At 37.2% G+C, this 15743-nt stretch overlaps 1 protein-coding gene across 5 annotated transcripts in view; it reads right to left on the reverse strand.

Moving 5' to 3' along the window:
- GRB14 (growth factor receptor bound protein 14) overlaps positions 1–15743 on the reverse strand; it is a 66687-nt gene that overhangs the window by 24653 nt on the left and 26291 nt on the right. For all 5 annotated transcript variants that reach the window (XM_063341996.1, XM_063341998.1, XM_063341997.1 and 2 more), the window contains one exon: positions 4299–4455. In XM_063341996.1, the coding sequence (XP_063198066.1) occupies positions 4299–4455 (157 nt within the window). The remainder of the gene's footprint in view (positions 1–4298; positions 4456–15743) is intronic.

Consider the following 15743-nt stretch of genomic DNA (forward strand, 5'->3'; position numbering starts at 1 on the left):
AATCTTGTACAGGCTGCTCTACTTCAGAACACATTTTTCAGACGCAGGAGTAAAGACACACTAAAGAACTAAAGCTCTTACTCAAAACCAGCGGGTTTTTTCCTTTCAGTTTTATAGAGAGAAAGTGCTCCTCTGGGATGACATTTAAAACTCTTAAATGCTTGGCATCGTGACATTTAAGAAAATACCATTTCCTCAAGACTCAGTTCTTGGTACCAAAATAAGACATTCTGCATCACCCCAATGGATGGGTAAGGATGCTGGTATTTCTTTATTTTTAAGGTGTCATATCACAGAATATTTTACAATTGATTCAATTTCGTTTCTTGAAGGAAATAGGTTAGTGACCTCCAAAACACAGCCCTGTAATCAAATCCCTAAATGCTGCCATGAAAAAGCTGCACTTCTTTGGTTTAGTTAGATCATTTTTTCTCTTCCAGCTAGACTGGAGAGTTTCTACCTTCCTCTCTACCATCTCTTTATTACTACTATCTCTAACATGAGGAACACCTGCTACCGTCCAAAACAAAGTCTCCTTAGGTATGGAAAGTAACTAATGCACATGAAAGAAGATTTAATACTGAAATACATGACAGAACACATTTCAAATAGCCTTCTCTCTAGCCATCCAGTGGGGGAAAAAAAATTGAATTAAAAAACCAGAAAACCATTGCCCAGTACTATTGCCCAGAGTGCTTTGTGAGCCTTCCCACAGGCTACCTAAAAGAATGCAGATAGTGAAATCAAAATGAGAGACTGAGACACAACGATGATGCGCCTGGCTAAGGCACTATCACCTACTCAAAGAGGAACCCTAGAACGCAAGTCTATTGAGCTGCAGAAGCAAATGGAAAACTGTTTATAGTCAATACAAAAATGTATCACTAGAAAAGGTAAAATTTCAGGATGAAGACAGTATTTTCCTTGAAAAGGAGAACAGCTATGGAAAACTGTTCTGTTTGCACAGTCCGCCCTGTACAGGGGAATTGCAGTGGAAGTATGGGACTCCAACACCAAGGTACCTGGTGGAAGGGATGACATGGCATCATCCAAATCTAGGTATACCTCAGCTGCCTTCAGTAATCTTAGACTAGGTGAAAAACCTCCAAGAATTTCTTTGACTTCAATAGCTTGGGACAAAATGGCCACATACCAGAAGCACAGAGTTCTGAAATATCTGCAATTTACAGTGCTGTAATAATTGTCATACTTCAGATATTTGAAATAAAGCCCAACTTCAAAACTTCCTGCCCAGGTGTGTAGGAAGGCTGAGCGTCCTGGGTGATGAGGCAGCGGCACTGGGCTGTGCGCAGTGTGGGTACCCCACGGCAGGCAGACGGGGTGCACCGGCCGGCACCCCACGGGTGCGACGCAGGTGGAGGAACCATCTCACCTGCCCCCTTGCCCCAAGTCAACACCACCTGGTCAGCACTTGCCATGCAATGCAGTGAGGAGACGACCACGCTTAATGTTCAACAATATAGTTCCATACTAAGGAAGAGCATATAGGTTTGTGGAAACAGGAATATACAGACCATGGTTTTATGTGTTCTTTTGGGTGGGATTTTTTTTTTTTTTTTATTTTGTAACCTTCACATGAAGATACCTCCACACAGCAATGAAGGCACACTCCAGTGATGTAATTAATGTCTGTCTTGATTAAAAGCAGAATGCTGTGCTCAGCTCACTAAGATTCATGCAATCATATCTAATTCAGGAGTATTCAGACAGCTGTTAGATATTAAAGAAGCTGTTCACTAATTGATGAATGAATTCTTAATCCCCATCATACTGGAATTTACACAGACATACACACTCACTCACAGTACTTCTCCTTTCTGTATCTATTCATTTAACTTGGGAGCAGAGAAAGATTGTCCAAATTTCCATGGGTAAAAAATACAACAGAATAATAAATAGCAAATGGTCCAAAACTAAATCATCATTTGAAAAATATTTGTTCATGCTACTCATCCAGTGCTTAAGAATATACTTAAAGCAAGTCAAGATCAATATGTTAAGCCTTTCAAACAAAATCAGATCTAATAGTTTAATAAAAATAAATCCATTATTATTCAGTATTATTAAAAAAAAAAAAAAAGATACTCAAGTTGTTCCTTTCCTTGTCTATTAACATTGAATTGCCATCCTCACCATCTACGAAATATTTTTAATTTAAAATAAACAATCACCTATTTCTAAAATTATGCCCAAAACAGCTAGAGCAATCAGAAGACTATATGGTGAATGCAGGTCTTCAGACCTGCACGCCAGCAATTTTGAGAATTTCAGAATCTTAGGAAAAGCAACTTCACTAATGATTTGATATTGAAATCTTCCAAGAAATCCTTCAGGTTGAAGCAAACACAGTGTTTGACAAAAAGTGTATTGCACAAATAAATAAACCTGGAGAAACAATGCCACTATTGTTCTGGCATGGTTTATCAAAAGTGTCTTCTTCAATAGTTACTACACTGCTTAAACACCAGCCACACTATAAAACACAGAAAACACTTCTACTATTTATATAGTAGTGTTGTCTAAAGCCATTTTTATACCTCCTCTTCTGTAGCAGTCAGTCATTTACAGTCTCGACCTAGATTTAACTCTGACCTTACTCTGAGCTGGAAGCATCTTACAACTGATACATTCAGTGCAAAAGGTTATAAATATCTTTGAAATGTTTCAAAGCAAGAAAAAAAAAAAAAGAAAAACGTTTGTGCCTGCCTTCATAGGATAAAGGAGCAGAAAAGGGCAGAAAACAGCTTTAGCTTTTGTAGTTCATCTTTAAAATACGGCTGTTAAACGTAATACAGTCAGATATGCACATCAAGTTTATTTTACACAAATGCACGAGACCAGATTCCCTAGGTACATACACAGAAAGGGAGTTTAACAATAGCTTTTAACCATATATAAATATTGAAGGGGAGTTGTTGGTTTTTTTGTTGGTGGTGTGTATTTTCTTTTAAAATAACAGTACTGGAGTTACCAGGTACCAGGTGCAGTCTCTTCTAAGAATTAAGGACTTCAAGGAGTTTTCTATGTATTTTAGAATGCGGGAAAGGCCCCCTTTTTCTCAAGTCACACTTTGCACTAGCAGCTGGAACTGCCCTTGACGTTGCAGAAGTACTACCTTTGTTAACTTTGGTACAGTGACAAAGTTCAAGAATAATATGGAAACTTTGAGTGATATGAAATTAAATCCAGATTTTTTTATGGCATTTGTCTTCCAGTAGGTTTTTCTGATATAATTCCCTATCAAAACCAAACTGTACACTACTGAAACCTAGTGCTGTAAAAAGAAGTAAGATTGTCTGACTACAGTATCAGTTCAATACTACATCCTAGCAGTGGGGTTCTAAACTTGTCTTTTGCTGACTAAAGTCTTCCCTGTGTTCCACTTTTTTTTACATCTCTGCAAACATCCCCTTTCTCCCTATATTTAATTTGTCTTAATGTGGTTTTATACTGCAAAATTACATCTATACACTACAAAAAGGAACAGAGACTATAAATTAAAATTATAGTTGTAATCTGAAACCACAGATTACACCTTTTAAACTGTGTAATAGAAAAAGAGGATTTTTACAACACTAGAAGAACACTGACAATGTGGAAGAAGTTCAGAGTGTTTTGTTTCCAGCAACGTAAAATACTAAGCATAAAGTCACTTCAACACAGTTCATTGGTCCATAAGTGGAAGTTTAGAAGAATAATTTTGTTTTGCTTTTTAAGTAGTCCTGTCCCAGAGTTCACAATAAATCTAGCCAAACTGATTGTATTGAAAGAAAATACCAACAGCCTACTCTGATGTGGTTTCTGAAGAATGAGTCCTGTTGTCCAGATAGAATAGCACTGTGTAACTCCTTTCTGTCCTTGATGTCAGAGATTTCACTCTGGTGTGCTGGGGACCACAAAGATTTTATTTGCAACGAAAAGAACACAAGTCTTGCTAGAGATCAGCAGGAAATACCAGTAAAAGATAAAGAACTGCCAAAGAAAAGCAAGCAAGAGTGAGGAACAATTTCCAGTGAGAACCTTAACAGTCAATGTCTTCCAAATCACTCTTACAGATGCAGATCAAGCAGCACGAGGCAAACGTACTATGACAAAATGTCCTTTATAGCTACGCTTTCAAAAAGAGAAAGAAGCAAAAAAACCCCAAAAGAACAAATTCACACAAACCCTTGTCTTCATTTTGCTTCCAAGCCTTTCTATTACAATTACAATTCTACACGAAAATTAAAACCAAACACCTTATTTACTGCCATATCATTCTACAGTGTCAGTCTTACCTAACCCTGTGTGGGTAAGTTGTTCAAACAGAGTCCAGCTGTGGTCATCAATATAGTGGTTCTTCAATATCAACAGCTGACATACATCCCTTGCTGTTATATCACTTGGTACTTCCAAAGCTCTGCTAGTATCATCTTCACTATACACTTTAATTACCTGCAATGAATAAAGAAATAAAATATCCAGAAGTTTAATCTCTGATTCCGTTAGCCCAAATACGTTCCTCTCTCAGCCTTATGACTGAGACAAGAACCTATACACATAGGATTCTCTCTAGTGAAACGGCATAATCGAGAACAAAACAGTTGAGCAAAGCATATCCCACTTCTAAATTTGGCTACTGGACATCCCTTGCCACAGAACATTGGACAGACTGATGCATTCACTTTAAAAAAAAATTGTAATGGAGAGGTAAATAAAGCTGGTGAAACTTTGCATTCTTATATAACCTAAAGAAGAAACCACAGAGGATAAACAGCAAAACTCAACAACTCTGTGACTGCAGAACTGTAGAAAGATTTGATAAACTTAGAGTTACTTCAGAGAACAGCAGTCAGACTCGAGATGCTCACAATTCTATAGACAATAAAAACAGGAGATGCTACAGAGCTGCTCCAAATTTTGACAGGCAAGAACTGGAACTATGAGTAAATAAAGCCACATATACATACACACAAAATCAAAAATGTCATACATGGAAAATATTCTAGAAGATCTACAATTATCACAAAGTAAACAATTTTTATCATCTTTTATCTCAGTAGTTTTTCCAAGTTTCTTTATTCTATTAAGCATGTTGCGGGGAGAGCTGAAGAAGGCAACATAAACTCTCATGACTTATCCTTGTCATTTACATTGTTTAAATTTCAGCTAAAAAAATTTTATTTTTCAATATTGGTACACATTTTAGAATCCTGAAGAATAGGTGTCCATTAAGTTTTGAAGATGTGAAGCTAAACCTGGTTATGATTAGTTTCAAATTAAGAGGCTGAGGAAGTCTTATTGCATATTGACCAAAAGAAGGCACGACCATTTAAGTATTTCTTTCTGTATTTTCTTTCTCTGAAGGAGAATTAATCAAATGAATCAGACGAATCAGTGAATTGGATGGAATTGATGCCAAACTCTAGTGCTCTGTCTTTGTAAGCTCTGCACAGTGACTAAACCCATTAAAGTCAACACAGAAGTTTTTTTTGTATAAGAGTAGAAAATAATTTCGTATTCCTCACAGCAGTCAAGAAACTCAATACTCTGTTAGATTTCCTCTATTTCTCATTTTTTAAAAGTAAACAAAACACAAATAGGAAAAAAAATTGAGGTTCCTGAAACAAGGATCAACTCTTATCTATGGTGGTGTATGTTGAAATAGTAACATAGTTCCTAAAATAAAACAGACGTTTGAGATTTTACTAGAAGCACAAACAGGCAGGCTAACATGAACAGCAGGTATAGAAGATTTAACGCAACATTAAACATGACACAGAAGTCTTCCAGGTACTCAGAAACACACTAAGTAATCAAGTCTGGAATACATCTTTTTTACTCTTTGTATTTTCAAACAAGCATTTTCACCCAAAACAACTCAATGTCATGAGACTGGAAAGTGAATACAGTAATTCATCTTTAAGAATGGGATTTATTCCCCAGCGTTTACATTTTCCAGTAGTGTCAAGTAACACCAAGCAACATTATTCCCTCTCTATCAAAACAGCAGGAGTCTGGATGTGCGTCCCCAGAGCAGTGCCTGCTGTGTGCTGTGCCAATGGAAACACTAAGCTGCTCATCTGCTAGTGACAGTCCAGCCACAACAGCAAGGAACTCGGCACAGGTCAAACTACCCGCCCTACCCTGTCTGTGACATGCTCAAGACAAAGGGCGTCCAAGATGTTTTTAATTTATCTCAAAAATACTCCTCTCACTTTATTCAATTTATCCATACTCATCAGAATACATGACATACCTCACCTCAACTTCATGCACAAAACCTAAATACCATTGTAAAGCCTTCATTAAACAAGACACAAGTTCTTACTTCAAAAACAAACAAGCATGTTATTATTGTCAGTCAGTGCTTGGTTGCTACCCTATTAAACACAAGCTCATTTCAAATACCTAACGAATATCAGCAACATATTGTTGCCCTAACTTGTTACAGCAGCTCCTTTCTGGTTTGTGCCGAAGTGGGTAGGAAAGTGAGCAAGGAGCTGCAACTCCATCTCCTGCCACCTGCTTCTCTCCCACCAATGGCAAAAATATAAAAATAAAACCAAACCAAAACAAAAAATCAGGTCAGCTCACCCATGCTTTCCAAGCATCAGAACGAGGAAAAAGGAGTCCATTTGAAAACCACATAGAGATTAAAGCACATTGATGGCCTTACTCCTCTCCAAAAACCTGCTTTTCTCTATGGAACTACATACACAGCAGTTCTGTTATAAACTTTGGCCCTGCATATTAAATCAGCATGAAGTCCATGATGATTTGCTTTAGTATTTCAGCTAATAAATGATGACAGCTCGAAAGTGCCACACGAGGTTCAGCCACCCTTGCCATGACACTGATCTTCAGGATACGGCAAACATTAAAATCACGCTTCTAAAGTGTAAAAATCTCTCTGTACTCATGAATCAACCACCTCAAAGCAGAGTCTTCCAGGGAAAGCAGGCAGACCTTGGAGAAAGTCGATCCAAAGTTTCCACAAGTCTAAGCTACAGCCCAGTACTTGGATTTAAAACAAAAGCCAAAAAGACCACATGGATATTGAGTTCAATGACTGATACCACCACAGCAGCCGTGGGTGATGGCTATGGTTGGTTTTATAAGATGCCTATGCTTTGGCAGTGTTCCCACTGCTAAGCAAGTGAGACCGGTAGCAATGCAGCCTGCTTGCAGTAAGGTCTTGCTCCACACGTACAACAAACTCCTACTCCAGTCACACAGAAATGATGTTCTGCAGTTCAGGATAAACAGGCACGAATTATTTAAATTCCCGCGGTATTTACAAGGATTCAAAGATGAAATTAAAAGAGGTGTCTGGCAGGGTGTGCCGTGAATGGGATGGAGGGCCGTACAGGCGAGTAGACAAAACAGCATCGCGTCACCTTAAAACATGTCCTACTCCAGGCAGCTCTGAAGGTCAGGGACAGCTTCATTAGACTCTCCAGTAAGCCTGTGTCAGGTTGAATCTAAAAGATTTTACAGGCAGAAGTGCCAGAAAGGAGAGAGACAGCATAGAAGGGGAAAGGAAAGGAGAGAATGAAAGCGACTTTCCTAGTATTGAACTAGATGATCATTGTAGTTCCCTTCCAACTGAAATATTCTATTCTATTCTATTCTATTCTATTCTATTCTATTCTATTCTATTCTATTCTATTCCATTCCATTCCATTCCATTCCATTCCATTCCATTCCTCAATATTCTTGCAAGAAAGCCAGGGTATGAATCCATGCCAGCGCCTTGGCTAGGGACCCTGCCGGCACTTACTAGCAACTAGTTTTCTCCAGGTACTCATCAAGTTAGGTGGTGTGCTTGTTTTACAGCAAGAGCACGTTCAGCCCATGCTGAGGCCCTTGACGGACGATTTTTACAGAAATTCTTTTTAAAAGGGTTAAGAGTCGCAGTGCAGATGACTACACTCTTATTGCTGAAGAAATAGAAAAAGACTTTTTAAAATGCTGAAGACAGCAACACAAGTCATGATAATGAGCTGCCTGCGGCCATTCAACTCAGGGAGCGGGAAACCTTGGAGGTGGCCTTGGACTACAGGAGCACAGCTAAAACAAAACAAAACAACAACGAAAAACAACTGAAAAAACCTCCAGAGTTTATGTTCTCTGTGAGTATTCTCACTCGGCTTTCTCAGTATAGGGAAATAAATCCTGAGCAAGTCTAGGAAACGGATCACCCCAGCTCACAGCTATGACGTGCTACCTTATAAAACACAAATGCTGTGCCCTTTTTCTCTTCCTTGCAAGGGATTCAAATACAGCAGGAGACAACAGACAGGCAGTCACCTCACAGACCCTTCTGCACTTCTGTTACAGTTTTAGTTTAATGAATTGAATGTGATGGTGTAAATCTCATCAGTTAGAGTGACCTTTGAGGGGGTTTTTAATTAGAAAAAGTTGCTCAGTCTGCACTTCCTGCTGTGTTTGAAGTAAAGTCTCTTGTAGGATTTGCTGGGAATGTATTTGTTCCAAGGGGAGTAGATCCAATGAAAAAGGATAAATTCAAAATTCCATTTTTCCTTGGAAATATGTTGCAACAAATGCTTCTCTTCCCAAAAGTAGAGGATGCCCCAAGAATTAAAGGGTGTCACGATTATGCTAAAGATGCAGTTATGAGAAGAAATAAGGAAACCTGCGTGACCACTTCTTTATTTTTATTAGCGGTTACCATCATGTATTAGGCTGGCCAGTCATCCCCATTCTCCTCCATTTTTTCCCCTAAAAATTTGTCTGAGGAGTAGCACACAAGAAAAGAGCTGCTAATTGAGAACAAGCTGTCATTATAGTTTTCATTACCGTACACCCTCAAGCTTTTTTCTAAAGCTGGCTATTTAACTTCTCTTGACTATACCTATTAGTAGACAGTTAGAAAAAGTGCCTCAGTAGCACTCAAATCATCTTCGTTCCTGTCTAGTTCATAAATACAAGGAGATTTTAGTTCTTCCCAAGGTCAGAAAAAGAAGCATCTCAATAGCTTCCATTTAAGCCACTGGAAGTAAGAAATTATCAGCTCCAAGATCTTATAAGAGGGTAGCACCAAGCTGAGCCTGACAGGCATTAATAATTTGCCTTGCCTATGGGAGCAGCCAAGGAGCTACAGCTTTCCTGCACGTTCTCTTTCCATTTTTCAATATATTAAAAATCAGCCAAGATTCCAGAAGAATGTGCAATGTATCTTTATCCCTCCAAAAAATTAGTTTGATAAGAAATGTTGCTTCAAAATAAAATACATTATTGTTTGTGTTTCACTAATCATCTGAACTCAGAATGTAAAAGCAACGTTGACGTATATAACCTAGTATTTAATACAAAAAAGGAAAAAGGAGACCCTAGCTTTTACACTAAAAAAATAATCAGAAGGAAAAAAAAAAAATCAGAAACTGTTTAAAAGAATGAGTAAAAGAGCACATAAGGTAATCAGTGTGGGAGGAGGGAGGAGCAAGAGAAGGCTGGACTCTACTCCCCCGAGCCTTCTTCAACACTCAACCGCCATCTCCACCACAATAATTAAATAATGTGTTTCACAGACGTTTAAGAGAGAGTGCCCAAGTCTGATTCTTCAGAATCTTCAAGCCATCTGTTTTGGAAGTTCCAATCTGCAGAAACAGCACAAACATATGGAAAGACCATACCCTGCAACAAGGAATTTCAAATTTCAAACTAAGTTCTAGCATGTGAAAAAAGCCAGGTAGATCCAACAGAAAAAGAAACCGCTCAGCACATGGAGTCCGTATTTAGGTGTCTACATCAAAATGACCTAAAATTTACATGATTCTTAATGCTCCTGCACAGCCATTAAGACAGTGGATAGTCAGCGCTTTTGGGGAAAAAAGAAAAATCAGGCCACTTTTATTTATAAAGATACAAGCACCTAACTTTAGCTTATCGTTTCCACAATTATTTTTCCCCCATGAATAAAACATTGCACATTTTGTACTTACATTACAATTTCAGTCACATTTATGTTAAATGCACAGTTATTGTATGCAAAACCAGGCCTTAAAAAGTCTTACACTCCAGGGTGCCATACTTCCCCTGAGATCCTGCCTGATACTGTGCTAACCTCTGTCTTTAGTGTTAACTAACAGGCTATTTGCCTGAAGCATTTGTTCTCCAACTTCCAACCTTGCCTCCTGCTAGACAAAGTTTTTTGCTTATTGATATTGGCAGAGGGTAGGGGAATTCGGAGTGTATTTGAACTACAATGGAAGCACTTGGAAATTTCCAGCATTTTGAACTATTTTATGACTTCTAGCAATAGTCTGTCTTGGTTTTAGAGAGAATCAGCAAAATTCCGCATTCATAAAAATATTTAAGGGCAGGTTAACTCACAACTAGTTTTAAAAAAAAAAAAAGGGTGTTAGTAAAATTTACTGTCTTCATTATCAGGTGTGAATGCAAGACTTTCCCTTTAAATATATGAGTCTACAGTTAAAAGGCCAGCTTCCAATATTTCCTCCAAATGGAAAATTTCCAGGCCAAAAGGATTCTCAGAGCTTGCAGAAATTCCTACACCTGTCATTAAAACAAAACAAAACAAAACAAAAAAAAAGAAAAAGGTGTGCACAATGATAAACTGTAGCTGCTTGTTGTAAAGCAACCATTTTCTCAATCACCTCAACAGGAGCTTTCAAAAATTTGGCCTGTACGTGTCCCTGTGAGAAACGAGCAGAGAGAACTGCAGCACAGACACAAAACAACAGAGGATTCATTCACATTTTAGGCACCAAAATCCAAAGTGGTGGTTGTTAATCCTGTGAACCTCTCTTCTGAGGAGGGTTCACAAGGCACCACGTGATGTCTGGACAGACTTCTCAATGTGTATAATTGGATAGGTAGAAACTGTCACCCAGTGATTAGGGACAAATACCTGGAAGCCCGTCCACGGAGGAAGAGGGCAAATCTGAATTCCAGCATGCAATCCAAAGAACAAATTTATGTGAAATACATGTCCCAGTGAATCCTGACTTCTTATTTGGAACACAGCATAGATTCAAGAGGCAGAGGAAACCCTGCTCCCATGCAGAAAAATATACAGGATATGTATACAGTAGCTCAGGTGACATGAGCATTAGACTTAAAATCTCTTTCATGATAGACTCCCTGTATTCCTATCAACTTCAGGAAGGGAAACTTTAAGATCCTCTTGCCAGCAACATTTTCTATACTATGGCTCCAATGTTCTAAAATACTTTGCTTTCTTCTCAAGGTACAAAACAGAAAATTTATTAAAAACGGCCAAAATAGGCAGATTGGACACTTCAGAAGTAACATGAAATGAAATGAAACTGTCATCTTCTTCAATAGGACCATCAAGGCTATTAAGGAAACATTAAGCACTTTGTACGGCTTGTGAAGCCATACACTGAAGACTTGGGAGATCAAGTAAAAGAAACTGAAGGTAAAGCCAAGTCACTGATTACAAGGACAGCGAACATCAAAGAATGAAGTAATTGCCCAAAGGAGGAAGAACTTCTTCCAAGTAACCAAAAGTAAACTTTGCATACATTTACCTATTATTGATAGATGAAGGTGTGGTCTCACAAGCACTAAAAAATATAAAAACACTACTAATCAATTATGTCTGTCTTGAAACGAAACCAAAGTGCCAAGAAAGGAAGAGCAAAGTCTAGGAAAATTGCCTACCTTTCCTACCACAACCTAGAAAATTCTCATATTGTTTCTAAAATCTAACCATTTTTAAAATTTCATTTCAAAGAGCAAGAATGTAAATTTCCAGCCTTTATTCAAATATAAGACAACTGACAAGAACAATTTCTCTAGCAACTCATGATTTTTTTGCATCAAAACACAATAAAATTTTTTAGACCTAAATAATGTGAAAAAGTAGCAAAAAATATTTGAGATTACCTACAGGCAAAAAAGGTCCAGCTCTTAGTTTTAAACTATGTATTTGACATGTGACTTTGGGCAAGTCAGTATTAGTCCCTCAGTTTCCTTTTTGTAAAATGGGTCAGAGGAACTGAAATCTGTTTCTGTACAGCAGGGTAACAGATTGAACTCATTAAGATTTGTAAAGCACTTAGACTTGCTCATATGACTACTGCTTTAGATGTGTAAATATGTTGTATTATAAAAAGGGAGGTTAAATTATGCAGATCTCCAAATTATAATAAGCTATGTGCAAAAATATACCAGCAAAATTCTTTCAAACAAAGGTTATGACAATCACATTATGATAGAAAAAATGGCAGAATGAGGACAATGCTGACATGCAATCATCTCAAAGACAACGTCAGTAAAACTGAAGAGAAACAAGGTTTGAAAGACAACAGGAAAGTTAAAGTATAAATATCATTATTTAATCCTGAATTTGATACATTCAGTTTTACAATGTCGGTCAACAGAAGCAAAATATAGTTATAAATAGTAATAAAACAGTTACAGAAGATTTCGTTTCTCTGTGTAAACTGAACAAAAGGCAAGGTCCAGAGAAAGCAACTTCCATGCTTTGGAAAATAGACTCACAGTACAACTACTTTTAGAGCAAAAAGCAAGATTATTGTCAACTATACGATAACTATAATTATATGATACTTTGCTCAAAAAGTTACTATAGTTGGAGAATTAAATAACAAGAGCTACATTGTGAAGTTCAACATACTGTAAGTAAGAACTGCAGTAATAAATAACATGTAGATGAAACATAGAAAGTTAAAGATTTAGCACTATCAACAGCCATTACCACAACAAAGGACCAAATCAAGAGTAAGAAATGCAAAGGGATCTATAGAAGTAAAAACCACAATAAAGTCCTTAAAAAGAATGCACATTATTTATAAGCAAAGGCGGGGGTGGACGGGACAATTTATTTAAATAGAGAGTCTCAAATTATTCTGCCTTACCAGACATGTTTTTCAGACTATGGAGATTCCAAACAAAAGCAGCTAAAGAGGCATTTCAAGTACAACTGGTAAGGTGTGTATGAATAACTAGAAAGCTGTGAGGAAATTTAAACATCATTAGGAAAAATTTCAAACAACACAATTCCATGCAATAGCAAAAATGAAAGAAAATTAGCAGGTTTGCTAGATGATTAAGCAGTCAAAGGATCACTTATACAAGACAAACACACTGCAGAGCAGCTAAATGATTTCTTTGCATTAATTATTCACAACAGATATGGAAGAATATGTTCCTAGATCTACTCTTTACAGGTGAAATAAAATTGCCAGTTTAAAAAGAGGGGACTCTGGAAATGAAAAAGCAAAAAACCAATAGTTAACAGAGGGTTATACAGTCTAAAACTTAAAGAAACTTAAATGTCAAACCACAGTCTATCCTAACATCATTATAAACAGAAGCTTAGGCTCCATCTATTACTTCATCTGATGTGCATAGAGTATAAACTTCGGTTCAGTCCTGAGAAAGAGGAAAAGCCCAAAGGCTATTGTGGCAGATTAATTTTGGGGTGTTTCGTTGTGAATTTGTGAGCCACTGTTGCCAGGCAGATAGGTAAGAATCTACTAACATTACATAAATCTTTTTCTTCCTAGAAGAAAATCCACTCTTATATTCATGAAAACTTTTCCCCACCTTGTTCATAGCAGTTACTAGAACGTAACTAGTAATGAAGTTCACATTGATTGGTATAAATAACTTTTCCCAAGTGCTTCAAAAGAAGAGCTGTTATGAAGATTAAACGGTCATGGAGTAAGAGAATGCAAAATAAAGATAAACTGGGAACGAACAGTTCATTTTTAGAACAGCTGGCTATAGTCAAGTAATTTCAGACTCTTACTCATACTAACCTTTAAATCAGAGTGGACAACCCATGCCTTACAAGCCATAATAAACACAAGTCTTAGTTATTATTCATTACATTATTGAGTAATGCTAAGTGTGCACATTAACATCTGACACAAAGCTATTTGAAAAACCTCTTGGCCCTGGGAAACGTAAAAGGTTCCACATTCTGTCTTCTGTGTATCACTTACTTACAGACAGCTAATCAAACACAGGTCATTTCTGAACGTCCGTGCGCAATACGCAGAGCTCCCCGGCTAACCTAAACCCAGTACATAGACACGTAGTTCTCAATTAGAAAGAGAGAGTTTACGTCTTCCTATCCACTAAAAATAAAGAAATGTTGACAACAATCCAGCGAAACTTGGGTAAATTCTTTAACCAAGGAAAGTAATTGTAAAACTCAGTGGAGAACATAACATAATCCAACTTCTGAACAAGTACATTTGTCCACAAGCTATTCTCCCTTCTAGCCACACATCACCACCTCTTAGTGTCAGAATCACCACGCTTTTTCATATAGTTCAGTATGTCCAACCAATACAGCTCACAGTATGAAGCTTAAGTTATTTAGGCTAAATGTACATGCTTTATGACCCATTATCTTCACTCAGAGCTACCTTAATATTTCTCATGAAATCCAGAGAAAATTGATAAAATAACTAGCAAGGTACAAAACTCATCTTGGTAGTGGCTAAGAGTTTCATATCTTGCCCCCAAAACACATTCTTCATGATGAAAGTTCAAAAGCCCTATTGTTTGATTTAAAGAGTTCAATATTCACACTGGAACTTGACTATTGCATTACGGTTAATAAGAGTGTACTTTCATATGAGCTTTTCTTCATGAAAAGTTAATTTAACGCAAGTGAATAGCTTATTAGCCCCATTAGTAAACTTAATGTTATTTACTATCTTCAGTCCTTTGCTTCCACACCGCCTGCTCTTAACTTTACATAGCTTTTATGGATTTAATAGTAACATAGAGCTTTACATTTTACTATATACAATAGCAACATTTAGAATGCACTTACCATATATGGATGGAAAAATATCCACTTACACTAACTGGAGTTAAAAAGAGGGATAAGATGGAAAATCATGCTAGAGGATTCAAAGAATCTGACTTGAAGGAAGAACTTCAGTATTTCATTTAAAAAAAAAAAGTTTGTGAAATACAAAAGGAACAGAAAATGAAAACGTTCCCAGCGCACCAGTGTTCTTTATCCCCCAAACTAGAAATATAGTAGAAATTACACACACACTACTCTACTTTCCAAAGAAGTCATGTATGAAGATTGGGGGAGAAAGAAATTTCAACATAAAGACACTAAAATACACTTCTGTTTTTTGTTTTCTGTGTACAACAAAGTTAAGGGCAGAATGTTATCAGCCTCATGTTTGAATAGCTTGTCCCTATTTATGTCAAAGCACCAATATTTAAATGAGGCTTTCTGTATTTAATAGTGCAGTTTGTCCAACATATCCTTCGCTTGTCAGAGATAAATAGAATGCTGTGTTCCAGCACAAGAAAAAGCAAATCTGTTACTGCCATATTCTGGCTGCACTCTATGTTTCTGAAGAGATACCAGCTATAAAAAGAAGTACCTATTGTTTCTACCAGGTTTTTCACACTCTGTTGCTGGTTTCTCAGTAGAGCTGATCTCTTGCTGAAGCTGAAAAAGACCAAATCTCTGAGTAACACCATTAAGAGACCAGTTAGTTTCCCATTTCCTTTGCAGCAGTCCTAAAATACATTTCTAAAATTAAAAAAAAAATATGTATCTTTCTTAAAATGCTCTTTCACTTTTACAATTTTAGACAGAAGTTCTGGCCTAAACAACAACAGAGCTTCAAAGCAAAGAATGCCTTTGTCATCACCTTTATCACCCATGTATTCCCATGGAGGTCACTAGAGGCGAAAAGAATGTAGACTTACTCTGTAAGACT

Source organism: Chroicocephalus ridibundus, chromosome 7 (genome assembly GCF_963924245.1).
Source record: "Chroicocephalus ridibundus chromosome 7, bChrRid1.1, whole genome shotgun sequence".
Taxonomy (NCBI): domain Eukaryota; kingdom Metazoa; phylum Chordata; class Aves; order Charadriiformes; family Laridae; genus Chroicocephalus; species Chroicocephalus ridibundus.